Raw genomic sequence first — 14660 nt, 5'->3', positions numbered from 1 at the left:
ATTCCTGTGACCAATTCCAGTGAAAGTTCTTTCTGTTACTGGTGAAAATGTTGGTGTCTTCCTCAGTCTTTTTGGCACGGTATCGGGGGAAAATAACTTGAGTGTGCATACCTGAACTGATGTGACAGTGGATTGTGCTTTCATGTACTTATGGAAGAATGAATTGAGATCTCGTTTTTCAGGGCTTTACCAAATCTGTGTTTAAAACAAGTTGTGTAGTGCCACTGATTTTTTTCACTTAATCTTTTTGCTTTATTATTCTGAAAAGTCTACATTTTTCTGATTTACTTAAAAGCTGGACAGCTGTTTTCTTACCTAAGAAAAATGTAAAAAGCAAACTCTGCAGAAATCGTGTTAAATTAGTTTCTTCCTCACTCACTTCGTATTTTTCCTGATATGAGAACACGAAAACTATCTGCTGTGTGTGTCATCATTTGAGACAGTACCTTTCTGTGGTCCAAGCTGTTTTTGCGTTGTGTCCTGCTAGGCTGAACATGTCTGAAAGGCAAGGGGCCCGTGGCGGTGCTGTCCTGTGCCCTTGTGGCTGGTGCCTGTCCTGAGCAAGCACCCAGTGAGCAGCCCTGGATGAACTGGCACACCTGTTAGTGTCGCCTTTAGATTCCTCCCCACCACAGGCTTTTTTCTACTCGATGATATGAGGTTGTGTAAATTACCCAAAAACAGCAAAATGTGAACATGTTTAGCAATCAGTGTCATTAGCTAAAGTTAAGGGTTTGGGGTGTCCTTCCTTTTTCGTGTCTGGGTGGCTAGTTAGCTATTTGGTTTTTTAAAGAATTTGGAAATTTTGTCTGATAATTTGGGTTTGGGAAAGAGTGACTTGGAATACCAAAATCTGCCTTCTGCAGTGAGACCTTCCATGTCTGGCTGTGGTTCCATGGGTGAGACTGAGGTGGAGGAGCCTTCACAAGTCATCACAAGGGCTCCATGCATTCTCTGTGATGCGAGCTGAACCTGCCACCCTTCCCACACAGGGCGCTTCAGCTCATGCATGTGCTGTGTTCCTTTAGTGCTTAAACTGTCCTGGTCAGTGATTTATGCATTTTTCAAGACATCGTTTTGGTTTTATCTTTCTTGACTTAGAAAAATTCACTTGAGTAAATTGTTTCACAAGACTGCCCATCACGGTTTCAGATTGTCTCCAGCTTTAAGACCACGACGTCGCGGGCTGCCTGCCAGCTTGTGAAGGAGTACATTGGTCACCGGGATGGCATTTGGGATGTCAGTGTGGCCAGGACACAGCCAGTGGTGCTCGGGACTGCGTCAGCTGGTGAGTTGCACACAGACCTGGCCAGCCTATGGAAGCATGGCTGTCTCTGAGTGACGGACATTCACCTCGTCTGTGACAGAGGAACCTTAGATGCAGAAGTGTCATGGAGGAGTCAGTGGAACCAGCACATTAGCCCTTGGTGATGCTTAGTGCTGTGGCTTGCAGTCCTACATTCCGTGGTCCTGTGGGTGGGTGTCCAGCTGCTCCCTGAATTTTGTAGCCCCATGGGTGGGTGTCCAACTGCACCTAGCATTCTGTGGTTCCATGGGTGGGTATCAAACCACACCCAGCATTCTGTGGTCCCGTGAGTGTCTAGCTGTAGCCAGCATTTCATGGTCCCATGGGTGGGTGTCCAGCTGCTCCCTGCATTCCGTGGTCCTGTGGACGGGTGTTCAGCTGCATCCTGCATTCCGTGGTCCCAGGGATAGGTGTGCAGCTGCTCCCTGCCTTTTCCAGGTCCCCGTGGGTAGGGTGTTGCAACTCACAGTCAACAAAATATCTGAGGAAGGAAATACTTGTTTGGGATGGATTTAACTTAAATGTGTTGAGGAATTGGTGTTCGAGTTATTCTTTTTCTCCTTATCCACAGCCAAGTATGCTTCTGATTTGTAGATGTTTGACTTTTTCCCATAAGCGGAGTAGCTGAGGGACAGTACTGTGATACTCACTGAAAGTGAATACAACCCGGGCACGTAGCCAGCAGTGGAGTCTGATGGCCTTCCCCAGCCAGGGTTTGCCCACACTGAAAGTGAATACTACCTGGGCACATAGCCAGCAGTGCAGCCTGATGGCCTCCCCAAGCCAGGGTTTGCCCACAGACTCACAGGGGCAGAGTGTGGAAAATGACCCTTTGTTTTCTCTGAAAAAAGATATTTTATGAAAGCTATCTAAGGTGGCCTAATTGCCCTTCAGATAAAAATTGCTTAAATTAAAAATGGTGCTCATTGTACGTGCTGTCCCTGCTTGTGAGACATTAATCACTCACTGGATTCTGCTTTTTAGAGGCAGAAGTGAATGTGATAAATCACTTGAACAGTGAGGAAAGTTATTCCTTCTCTTTGAAACTGTTAAGTCTACTTAAAAAAATAATGGCTGTAAGAGAAATGCCCGGCCGGGCGCGGTGGCTCAAGCCTGTAATCCCAGCACTTTGGGAGGCCGAGGCGGGTGGATCACGAGGTCAAGAGATCGAGACCATCCTGATCAACATGGTGAAACCCCGTCTCTACTAAAAATACAAAAAATTAGCTGGACATGGTAGCGCATGCCTATAATCCCAGCTACTCAGTAGGCTGAGGCAGGAGAATTGCCTGAACCCAGGAGGCGGAGGTTTCGGTGAGCCGAGATAGTGCCATTGCACTCCAGCCTGGGTAACAAGAGCGAAACTCCGTCTCAAAAAAAAAAAGAGAAATGCCCAAACAAAAACTTACCTCAACAGTTGTAACTAGATTTGGATGCTGTTTGAATATGAAGCTGTAAGATGTTCTGCAACATTTTAATACTTTAATGAAATCATGAAACTGTGATGTGAATGACCCCTGTCTGTCAGCTTCCAGCATGATGCAGCCAACCTCATAGTAAAGGAGGAAACGGAGTCTCTGGTTGTCTGTCAGCCAATGTCATGGCCTCAGACAAGTCACAGCTTCTCCTATCTGGGAAATGTTTTCTTTGATCAGTTGAAGTGTGCAGAATAATAGAATCAAAGGTGCAAGAGATATCAGTGGTAGAGTAACTTCCCATTGTTAGGGTCTTTGTCTTATTCTTTCATTTAAAAAACTATAAACTGATGGCAGGTAAGTTCTGACTTGTTCATTTCCAACTTGCAGACCACACGGCTTTGCTGTGGAGCATAGAAATGGGGAAGTGCCTTGTCAAGTATGCAGGCCACGTGGGCTCAGGTAAGCGCTGCTTGAGGGGCATGCTGTCCCCAGAGGCCATCGCCTCCTCCACTGTTTCTAAAATTGTGCATGATAAAGTCAGCTTTGTAACTCGGTAGTGGGTTTTACCATTTGGGTTGTTAGGGGACAGTCTGGTCTATTCAGAGTCTGGGATAAACTCTGTGTCTTGGGCTTGTATGGGCTTGATAACAGGGAAAAGCTTAACTCCTGTACAATGCACATATTGTATTAGTCTGCATTTTATTTAATGTATATAAACCATATGTCGGAAATTTTGTAACTGAAATGCATACATTATCACAAAATACATATCTGTTTCAGAGATTTACTTTTGTTGTAGTGGTAGTTCAGATGTATGCAGGCTGAATAAAGGATCCTCCATGAATGTGCCTGCGTGCCTGTAGTTAATGCTGTCCACCGTAGCTCTTTTCTGCCTTTTCACATAGATCTGTGTGTGTACCAGTTTCCTGACCAGATTTTGTTTCTGTTTCCTCTCACATGTGCTATGTGGTTCCTTCCCCTGCAGTGCTTCTCAGCTGCTCACTCACCTTTCCTTATGCCCTCCATGCTGCCAGGCTGAGAGGTGGCATCGCCTGTGTGCATGGAGGGACAGGTGTGATTGGGGCCTGTGGCTCTGAGTGCCTGTCTTGTCCCCAGGGCCCTGATGAGCTGCAGACCCCTCTCCGCCCTCCCCTTTCCCAGGACCCCTCTCCTCACCTCCCCTTTCCCAGGACCCCTCTCCTCATCTTCCCTTTCCCAGGACCCCTCTCCTCACCTCCCCTTTCCCAGGACCCCGTCTCCTTCGGCCATTCTTCTTGTCCTGTCTTCTCTTTCTTGCTCTGATTTTTCCCCTTAGTGTGTAGACAGGATAGTGCCTTCCCGTGTTAGATACCCTCCCCTGTGTTGCTTTCTTACCTGCCTTCCCCTGGCATCCCACACACTGACTGGGGTGCCACAGTGCCACCTGCAGTTTCCAGTGCCTGGCATGTGTGCGATCAGTGCTCAAATGCAGAGCAAAACGTTGGTACGGGAACGAGCACTGTATTCTGTTTCCTCATTCGAATTTCCTCTTTAAAAAACATTAAAAAATTAAATATATGTGCATAGGCTAAAAAACTGAAAAGTGTTACATACCCTGAAGAAATCACTGGCAGTCGCCTGCCTCATTCTTCCTTACTCCTTATTCTCCCCTTTTAAAAGACAGTGACTATTTTAAGTATTCTGCTTTTTCTTCCCCTTTTCTACACAACATATTATGTCATAAATTTTCAGTGTTAGACAAAAAAGTGACTTTTTTTTTGAGACGGAGTTTCGCTCTTGTTACCCAGGCTGGAGTGCAATGGCGTCATCTCGGCTCACCGCAACCTCCGCCTCCTGGGTTCAGGCAATTCTCCTGCCTCAGCCTCCTGAGTAGCTGGGATTACAGGCACGTGCCACCATGCCCAGCTAAGTTTTTGTATTTTTAGTAGAGACGGGGTTTCACCATGTTGACCAGGATGGTCTCGATCTCTTGACCTCGTGATCCACCCCCCTCAGCCTTCCAAAGTGCTGGGCTTACAGGCTTGAGCCACTGCGCCTGGCCAAAAGTGACTTATTAAGGGAGATGGAGATCTGGCCTTACCATCCCAAAGAGATACATCAGGATTTTTTTTTTTTTGAGATAGGATCTTACTCTGTCACCCATGTTGGAGTGCTTTGGTACAGTCACGGCTCACTGCAGCCTCTACCACCCAGGCTTCAAGTGAGATTCCCATCTCAGCCTCCTGAATAGCTGGAACTACTGGTGCATGCCACCATACCTGGCTAATTCTTTTGCACCTTTTCTTTTTTTGAGACAAAGTCTTGTTCCATCGCCCAGGCTGGAGTACAGTGGTATGATCCTGTAACCTCCGTCTCCAGGTTCAAGTGATTCTTGTCCCGCAGCCTCCTCAGTAGCTGAGATTGCAGATGTGGGCCACCACATCCTGCTAGTTTTTTTGTATTTTGGTAGAGATGGGGTGTCACCATGTTGCCAAGGCTGGTCTCAAATTCCTGAGCTCAGGCAATCTGACCAACTTGGCTTCCTCCAAAATGCTAAGATTATAGGCGTGAGCCATTGTACCAGGCCTACGTCATGACTTTTTTTTTCTTTTTGAGACGGAGTTTCACTCTTGTTACCCAGGCTGTAGTGCAATGGCGCGATCTCAGCTCACTGCAACCTCCGCCTCCCGGGTTCAGGCAATTCTCCTGCCTCAGCTTCCTGAGTAGCTGGGATTACAGGCACGCACCACCATGCCCAGCTAATTTTTTGTAATTTTAGTAGAGATGGGCTTTCACCATGTTGACCAGGATGGTCTCAATCTCTTGACCTCGTGATCCACCCGCCTCGGCCTCCCAAAGCGCTGGGATTACAGGCTTGAGCCACCATACGCCCGGCCCATGGTTTTTATTGAGATGTACAAATTTTAGAAATTATGACTACCCCTACTCATGTATTGAGCCTGAATTTTCTCCCCAGTTTTGTTTTCTCAGGAGTTGGTAGTTGCCATATTTTTCCCTCTTGTCTATTTTCTATATATGTCCCTAATGATCCTTAATCTCAGTTGTATTCGTAAAGTTTTTCTCAGTGTGATCAGACTCCTCAGGTGAGTCTTTGTTCTTTGTGCTGTTCTCATTCCCTTGCTGGGGTCCTCCACTCTTGGGGCTGGGTTGATGTCTGAGTTCTTCAAAGCCGTTGCCCTTGGAATTTCCCTTTAGCAGCATCAGGGATTTCTCTCAACCTCTCTCCTCTGTCACAGCCTTTCTTTCTGGAACCCAAATCTTTTTTTCTTCATGGAGGTTCATATTTCAGTAGCTTTCTTACAAAGGCATCTTAGAGGTAAAAGCTTTGGGACCTTAAATGTCTGCAAAACGGATTTCATCTTTACACTTCATTGGTAATTTGGCTGAGTATTTTCTTCTACGTAGGAAATAATTTTCATTCAAAAAATTTGAAGATATTATATTGTTGGGCTATTTTTATAACTTCTAGGATTTATAGTAAGTCTGACACTATTTTGAATCTGATCACATGTAGGTAATCTGATGTTTCTGTCTAAAATTGTCTTGGGATTTCTTTTTGGGTTTGGCTTGTGGTCTTTTAAAAAAATATGCTGGACATTCAGTGGGACTTCCCAGTCTAGAAGTGTATGTTCTGAGAAATAATTCATGTATTTTAGAATTCATGTTAATAGGATGTTGGACCTGCTAGATTGTTCCTTTATCTTCTCTCTTTCATTTTCTACCTTACTTTTGTTTATTTCTAGGATATTTCCCAAACGTTATCCATCAGCCTTTTGTTGAAAAAGAGATTCTTTCCATGATGATTTTGATTTCCTATGGTTCTTTGTTCTCTGAAGGTTCCTTTTTACCATAACATTCTGCAAAGTCTTCTCTTTTAGTTAGCCCATTGGGTGAGTGAACCTGTCTTGGGGACACTAGGGGTGCTTCCTGGGATTCCAGCTGCTGCTTACTCAAGTCTCAGTGCATTCTCCTCTCTCAAATGCCTGGCCCCTGCCTTGGGTACTTGGAACCTTTCATTCTCTTTTACTTTCTGAACTTTTTACTACAGTGTGACTTACACACTGGAAAGTATACAAATCATAAGTGGGCAGTGTGAATTTTTACAAGAAGTGTAAAACCACCTTCAAGATTAAGGTGTTAACTGTGAGATTCTTTTTGCTGTGTTGTTGCATTGTTGTGTGGCCCTGTTTTATAGGCATGCTATACACACAAACACAGGAGATGTTGCTGGTTTGGTTCCAGAAAGTCAAGTTTTGCAGCAACGTGACTCACGTGAATTTTCTGGTTTCCCAGTACAAGTGTGTATTAAAGTTACGTTGGCATTGTGCTGGAGTCTGTTAGGTGTGTAATAGCATCATGTCTAAAACACCAGTGTACAGTTACACCTCCCTGCTGCCCTGCAGTTGAAATTTGTGCATCACTTTTGACTCTTCAAAGACTAAGTGACTGAGAGCCCACTGTTAACTGTAAGCCTTACCAATAACATCAACAGCTAACACATTTTACCTGTTCTATGTATTACATACTTACCATTAAGGGTGAGATTTTTATGATAAAGGAAGCTAGAGAAAGGGATATGTTATTTAGAAAATTGTAAGGAAGAGAAAATGTGTAATATATTTATTACGTGTTAAGTGGAATAAGTTCTTCATTCTCTTTGTCTTCACACTGAGTGGGTTGATGAGGAAGAGGAAGAGTTAGTCTTGCTGTCTCAAGAGTGGCAGAGGTGGAAGAACATCCAAAAATAAATGGACCCATGTTGTTTGGAGCCATGTTGTTTAAACCCATGTTGCTCAAGGGTCCAATGTACCTACCTTAATTTAAAAAATTATTGTTTAAAAATGCTAATGATCATCAGAGTCTTCAGTGAGTCATAATCTTCCTGGTGAAGGGTCTTGCCTTGATGTTGATGGCTGCTGACTGATCAGGGTGGCAGCTGCTGAAGGTTGGGATGTCTGTGGCAGTTTCTTAAAATAAGACAGCAATGAAGTTTGCTGCATTGACTGAATCTTTCACATGAGATTTCTCTATCACGTGATACTATTTAATAACATTTATGCAGTTTCAAAATTGGAGTCAGTCCTCTCAAACTTTGCTGCTGCTTTATCAGTTAAGTTTATGCAACATTCTAAACCGTTTGTTGTCATTTCAATAATGTTTACAACATCTTCACCAGGAGTAGATGCCATCTCAAGAGATCACTTCCTTTGCTCATCCTTAAGAAGCAACTCCTCGTCGATTCAAGTTTGATCTGAGATTGCAGCAGTTCGGTCCCATCTTCAGGCTCCACTTCTAATTCTAGTTCTCTTGTTATTTCTACCACGTCAGCAGTTACTTTCTTCGCTGAAGTGTTGCAGCTCTCAAAGTTATCCATGAGGGTTGGAGTCAACTTATTCCAAACTCTTGTTAATGATATATTCACCTTCTGCCACGAATCACAATTGTTCTTTTTTTTTTTTTGAGACAGAGTTTCGCTTTTGTTACCCAGGCTGGAGTGCAATGGCGCGATCTCGGCTCACCGCAACCTCCGCCTCCTGGGTTCAGGCAATTCTCCTGCCTCAGCCTCCTGAGTAGCTGGGATTACAGGCACGCGCCACCATGCCCAGCTAATTTTTTGTATTTTTTAGTAGAGACGGGGTTTCACCATGTTGACCAGGATGGTCTCGATCTCTCGACCTCGTGATCCACCCACCTCGGCCTCCCAAAGTGCTGGGATTACAGGCTTGAGCCACCGCGCCCGGCAATCACAATTGTTGTTACAGGCATTTAGAAAGATGAATCGTTGCTGGAAGGTTTTCAGTTGAGTTTGTCCAGATCCATCAGAGAAATCACTGTCTATAGCAGCTATGGCCTTTTGAAGTGTCTTTTTTTTTTTTTTTTAAAGATGGGATTTCACCGTGATAGCCAGGCTGGTCTTCAACTCCTGACCTCAGGTGATCCACCAAAGTGCTAGGATTACAGGCGTGAGCCACCGCGCCCGGCTCCTGAAGTGTGTTTCTTAAATAATAAGACTTGAAAGTCAAAATGACTCCTTGCTCCATGGGCTGCAGAATGGATGTTGTGTCAGCAGGCATGAAATCAACATTCATCTTGTACATTTTCATCAGAGTTCGCGGGTGACCAGGTGCATTGTCAATGAGCAGTAATAGTTTGAAAGGTGTAGGTCTCAATGGTAGACTTAAAATATTCAGTCAACAATGCTATAATCAGATGTGCTGTCATCTGTGCCTTATTGTTCCATTTATAGGCAGAGGAGTTGTAGCATAATTCCTAAGGGTTCTAGGGTTTTTAGAATGGCAAGTGAGCATTGACTTCCACTGAAAGTCACCAGCTGCATTAGCTCTTAATAAGAGTCAGCCTGTGCCTTGAAGTTTTGAAGGCACTGATGTCTTCTGTCTACCTGTGGGAGAACTGGACGGCATATTCTTCCAATATAAGGCTGTTTGTTTGCATTCAAAACCCGTTGTTTAGAGTAGCCATCTTCACTAATGATCTCAGCTGGATCTTCTGGAGAACTTGCTGCAGCTTCTCCATCAGCACTTGCTGCTTCACCTTGTACTTTTGTTTTGTGGAGATGGCTTCTTAAACCTCATGAACAACTGTCTGCTCACTTCCAGCTTCTCTTCTGCAGTTCCCTCACCTCTCTCAGCCCTCACAGAATTGAAGAGAGTCAGGACTTTGCTCTGCATTAGGCTTTGGCTGAAGGGAATGTTGTGGCTGGTTTAGTTAATCCAGACTGCTCAAGCCTCCTGTGCATCAACATGAAGGCTGTTTTGCATTCTTACTGTTGGTGTGTTCACTGGAATAGCACTTTTACTTTTCTCCAAGAACTTTTCTTTTGCATTCAGAACTTCTCTGTTTGGTACAAGACACCCAGCTTTCAGCCTGTCTCAGCTTTTGACAGGTCCTCCTCACTAAGCTTAATCATTTCTAGCTTTGGATTGAAAGGGAGCCATGTGCAACCCTTCCTTTCATTGGAATACATCGAGGCCATTGTAGGGTTATTAGTTGGCCTAGTTTTAGTCATGTTTTGTCTCAGGGAGTAGAGAGGCCTGAGCAGAGAAAGATGAGAGAAAGGCTGGTTGTTGGAGCAGTCAAACCCCCACAGCATTTATAGAGTAAGTGTTTGGTCTTATGTGGATGTGGTTTGTACCTCCCCCAAAAATGACAGTGGTAGCATCAGAGATTGCAGGTCACTCTTAACAGATATTATATTAATGAAAAAGTCTAAGGTCAAGGTGCTGGCAAAAAGAAACTAAAAAAAATAAAAAAACAAAAACAAAACAAGAAAAGAAAAAGTTTGAAATACTGTAAGAAGGGAACAGAGACATGAAGTGAAAATGTGCTGTTGGAAAAATGGTGGGAATTAGGTGTTTGACGCAGGCTTGTCACAAACCCTCAATTTATAAAAAATCCAATACCTACAAAGCACACAGTAAAGTGAAGGGTAATAAAACGGGTATGCCTGCATCCACACACAGACGCACACACAGATGCAGAGTCATCTCTTCACTAGAGAGGGTTTAATTTTTCCCTGGCCAGCAGATAGAGTGGACGGCAAGCCTTGATTCACTGAAGAGTTAGGGGTTGGTGGCTTTTAGGCTTTTGGGGCACTGCTGTTCCTCTGGCTTCTTTCCCTTGTTCTAAGGGAGTTGTCCTTCAAGGGGGTGCCCTCACAGGCCCCAGCTTTAGTTTCATCTGCCATTACTCTCTGCTTTAACTCTTAGAGGCTTTCTGCTTGGTGTCTGGCCTCATGCCCAACTGAGGTGCTGTCAGTGCCTGGGGGCATGCGAGTGCTCTCTCGCTCCTTCCTGGCTGCCTCAGCTCCTGTTGTTGCCCCTCACTTCTGAACTGCACCCTTGCTCCTGCCCGTCTCCGTGCCTTGAGGGAGTGCATCAGGTTGTGGGGCTTCCAGTGCTTCTCTCTGGGGCCTCTGGGCCTGGGTGCCTCTCTGATCCTAGCAAAATTTCTCATTGAAGTTGGAAGCTTGGGTGACGTCAAGCCTTTTGTTAATTTTTTGCTGTTTATCTACAGCTTTTATAATTAATCCCAGTAAGGGGGTTTGAGTGGATCTGATAGAGGCTGCCTTGTCCCAGCAAAAAGTTGTCTCTGCCTGTTCTTGAGCCCGGCTTTTTTGTTGGCTTTCCGTTCTTCACGCAGGTTAATTTAACCTTCCCGTGTCCACCCACCCACCATCACCATCTGCTTTTCTGGCTTCCAGTATTTGGTGTCTGTCTCTTCGTTCATCATCTCTTTAGTTCTTTGTAGGTCTGTGCCTGTTTCTTCTAGGATGCCTCCTGCGTTTAGCGAGGTGTCGGAGAGTGGAGAAGATGCGTGTTTCTGGCTCGCTCCTGTGTTGCGTGTGTGTCTTCTCTTCCTCCTGAGGACTTGTGTTTGCGTTTTTCCACTAGGGATGTTTTGATCTCTCAGTTGACCTAGCTGAAGGGAGTGGTGAGGCCGGTGGGAATTTAATCGGTACAACTCTACAAGGAGGTGATCTGACCACAAATCACACTCTGCCTCTTTCCTCTTGGGTCCTCTGAGCAAAATGCCCAGCCACAGGTCCCTCGTCTGGCCTTCAGGAGGTGAAATGTGTGAGGGTCCCAGTGTTGCTGTGTCTGCACCTCTCAGAGGCAGAGGCGACGCTGGTGGCAGAGGTGGTTGTCCCCATTGTTCTTCTCTCTTTAGATTGCAGCTTAAATTTTATGACAGTTAAATGTGCATGTGATGGAAAAAGCCATATTACCTCTGACACTTGATGAAGGGTAGCTGTGGCTGGCACCCCTTTTTCTGCTCCTCTTGTGGCCACTGTGGATTGGGTCAGGTGCCAGTGGGTTCTGCTACTGCACCTTTAAATCATGGCTCACGGTGCTGCCCCGACCAGGCTGTCTGTTGACCGTCCACTGTGGAAGGTGACCAGGGGTGATCGAGCTCTCTCAAGGCCCTCATTATACCAGGTGTGTTTTCCATCCTTACTCTATCATGATTCTGTGCTGATTTTGGTAAGATCTGTGGTCAGTGTTCACATCATTATGCCTGAATGAGTAGTGCTACAAAGAAGCTTCCTCCGCAGCTCCCATCACCACGTGCCCACCTTCCACTGCCTTCTTGGCCACAGTTGGCACGGTGCCTTCCAGCTCAGCTCCTATCACCATGTGCCCGCCTTCCACTGCCTTCTCGGCCACAGTTGGCGCGGTGTCTTCCAGCTCAGCTCCCGTCACCACGTGCCCGCCTTCCACTGTCTTCTTGGCCACAGTTGGCACGGTGCCTTCCAGCCCAGCTCCTATCACCACATGCCCGCCTTCCACTGCCTTCTCGGCCACAGTTGGCATGGTGCCTTCCAGCTCAGCTTCTATCACCACATGCCCGCCTTCCACTGCCTTCTTGGCCACAGTTGGCCCGGTGCCTTCAAGCCCAGCTCCTATCACCATGTGCCCGCCTTCCACTGCCTTCTCGGCCACAGTTGGCGCGGTGCCTTCCAGCTCAGCTCGCGTCACCACGTGCCCGCCTTCCACTGCCTTCTTGGCCACAGTTGGTGCGGTGTCTTCCAGCTCAGCTCCCGTCACCACATGCCCGCCTTCCACTGCCTTCTTGGCCACAGTTGGCACGGTGCCTTCCAGCACACCTCACAGTGGCCCAGCTTCATTTGTGATTAGCTGAAGGTTGGGATAGACATAAAAAAGTGAAAATTGATCGCTGATCTTACCAAAATTTCTAATTGAAGTTGGAAGCATTAGTACTATTTGTTAGTGGTTATGGTGATAATTTGGTTTTAGCTCTATTGAGTGCTTAGGTTTATTACTTTTAAGTGTACATGGTTGCTACCAGCTTTTCCCACAGTTATCTGTATTTTAATATTAATAATGAGACTATCTTCTAGCATTTTTCATGTAGTTCCTTAGAAAAGTATAATTCTAATGGTATAGCTAACATTTTGTTAAGAGATCATGTATTCAGAGTTGGTAAAATTTCCAATATGTTCTGTGTTGGGGACATGCATTTTCTGTACAAGGGGTGGAAATACGGGTTGGTATCCCCAGAGTGACACAAGTCAGCTCATTGTTCTGCTGACTGGTGCTGACTGAGGGTAGCTCACCCTGTCCCAAGCCCTGTTGTTTGCTTTGGAAGGTTCCAGGTGGGCAGGGTGGTCTCCAGATTGGGCTAGGCCTGTGGAGCCGGGCTCTGTGTTCAGTGCTGGCGTTTGTTCGCATGCTTGGTGTCTTGCTGTCCACATGCCAAGGTATCCCGTCTACAGTCAGGACAGAAGCAAGGGGGAAGGTGAAGTACCAGGGTCTCACGCTCCTTTTTCAAGAAAATGATAGCTTCCTCAGAAGACTTCTGGCTGGGCGCGGTGGCACACACCTAGAATCCCAACACTTTGAGAGGCTGAGGCTGAGGCCAGCAGGAGTTTGAAACCAGTTTGGGTAACATGGCAAGACCCTGCCTCTACTGAAAATACAAAAAAAACCAAAAAACACCCAAACAGCCAGGCGTGGTGGTATCTTCTTGTAGTTGCAGCTACTTGGGAGGCTAAGGTGGGAGGATCACTGAGTCTGGAAGGTCAAAGCTGCAGCAAGCCTAGATGGTGCCACTGCACTCCAGCCTAGGCAACCGGAGTGAGACCTCTACCAAATACCCCTTTTGTAAGGAGAGCAGGAGGACATCATAACTGGCGTAACCCAGTCCTCATTCATCCGCTGAGGCCGGCAGAGGTGATATTCTCTGGGATCCTGGGGTCTCTACTAGTCACAGAACAGATTGGGGTCCTTAGGCTGAGAAGGAAGGTGGGGCGGGGATTGGGACTTATCAGTTGTGTCTGCCACACTCTAATTTGCCTTCACCTGTTATTATATTTTCCTTTTTAAAATCCTGATTTATTTTAAGATAAAAATGACATCCCTGTCTATAAAAGGAAAGAGATGGTTAATTTCCTTTTCCTGGGTCCTATACTGTAGCGATTTGGGGGTTCATACCTTAGCTGTTGTTTACTGCGGCTCAGTTCTAATTCTCGCATTTGTTGATAGTTTAATTGAGTGGAGGATCTAATATTGAACTCCCATAGTTCTTTTAATGTTGACTTTGAAATATATGCTATAGCTAATGAATGTTGATAACATGTTTTTGTCACTTTAAACCTTTTATCATATTTTTATTTTGCAGTAAATTCTATAAAATTTCATCCCTCAGAGCAGTTGGCTCTCACTGGTATGTTGATTTTTTTCTTTATTGAACAAAATGATAGATGGTCTTAAAACAGCTATAAATATTCCTTTCTTATCAGTAGCAGAATAATCCATGGCGTTCATGAAAGTTATTAGTTAATATTTTATGAATTAAATGAGACGTGGATACGGGGAAGTACATTGAGCAGTGCTTTCTGGAGACAGTGGTGGATCGCAGTTAGAGTGATGGTGAGATGAAGGTGATTCATGGTCATCCCGAAATCTTTCGTACAGCATGTTTGTTGTTTACCTGTGGTTCCTGTAGACGGGCAGCTCCGTGAGGGCCTGTGGCTGTCATTGTGTTCCCTTATCTTCTATGCATCTGATACGGAGAAAGGAGAAAAGTAGAAAAGCAGCACAGAGACAGCATTTTTACTTCTTTCTGGATAATTTACCTACACTGTAATAGCTTGGATAGGGTAGTTGTAAAAACGTGCCTTCCTTGGTTGCTTTTGGAGGGTAGCTTAACAGTCCTGAGGGCTTTTCCTGTGAGATTCTCAGACTCCCACAGTTGCCTGTGGTAGTCCACGGACATTGGCAATCATCTTGAAGGCTGTGTTTGGGTTTCTATAGACCAGAGGTCCCTACGCTTTTTCTGTAAAGGAATAGTGAGTGAATATTTTCATCTCTGTGGGACATTCAGGCTGTCTCCAATTCTCCTGTTGTAGCATGAAAGCAGTGGACGGTACACTGATGAGTGGACATGGCTGTGTT

General features: G+C 45.4%; 1 protein-coding gene across 9 annotated transcripts in view; it reads left to right on the top strand.

Moving 5' to 3' along the window:
- The window catches only part of WDR37 (WD repeat domain 37), a 152286-nt gene that overhangs the window by 30777 nt on the left and 106849 nt on the right, over nt 1–14660 (top strand). For all 9 annotated transcript variants that reach the window (XR_012519009.1, XR_012519010.1, XR_012519008.1 and 6 more), the window contains exons 6-8: nt 1153–1288; nt 3112–3183; nt 13885–13929. Coding sequence is in view for 5 of the 9 variants with exons in the window: in XM_074405131.1 (XP_074261232.1) it covers nt 1153–1288; nt 3112–3183; nt 13885–13929 (253 nt within the window). In the remaining 4 variants the exon portion in view is untranslated. The remainder of the gene's footprint in view (nt 1–1152; nt 1289–3111; nt 3184–13884; nt 13930–14660) is intronic.

The sequence above is a fragment of the Saimiri boliviensis genome, chromosome 8 (genome assembly GCF_048565385.1).
Source record: "Saimiri boliviensis isolate mSaiBol1 chromosome 8, mSaiBol1.pri, whole genome shotgun sequence".
Classification (NCBI taxonomy): Eukaryota; Metazoa; Chordata; class Mammalia; order Primates; family Cebidae; genus Saimiri; species Saimiri boliviensis.
The sequence above is the reverse complement of the archived record's forward strand: the minus strand, read 5'-3'. Positions and strand labels throughout refer to the sequence as shown.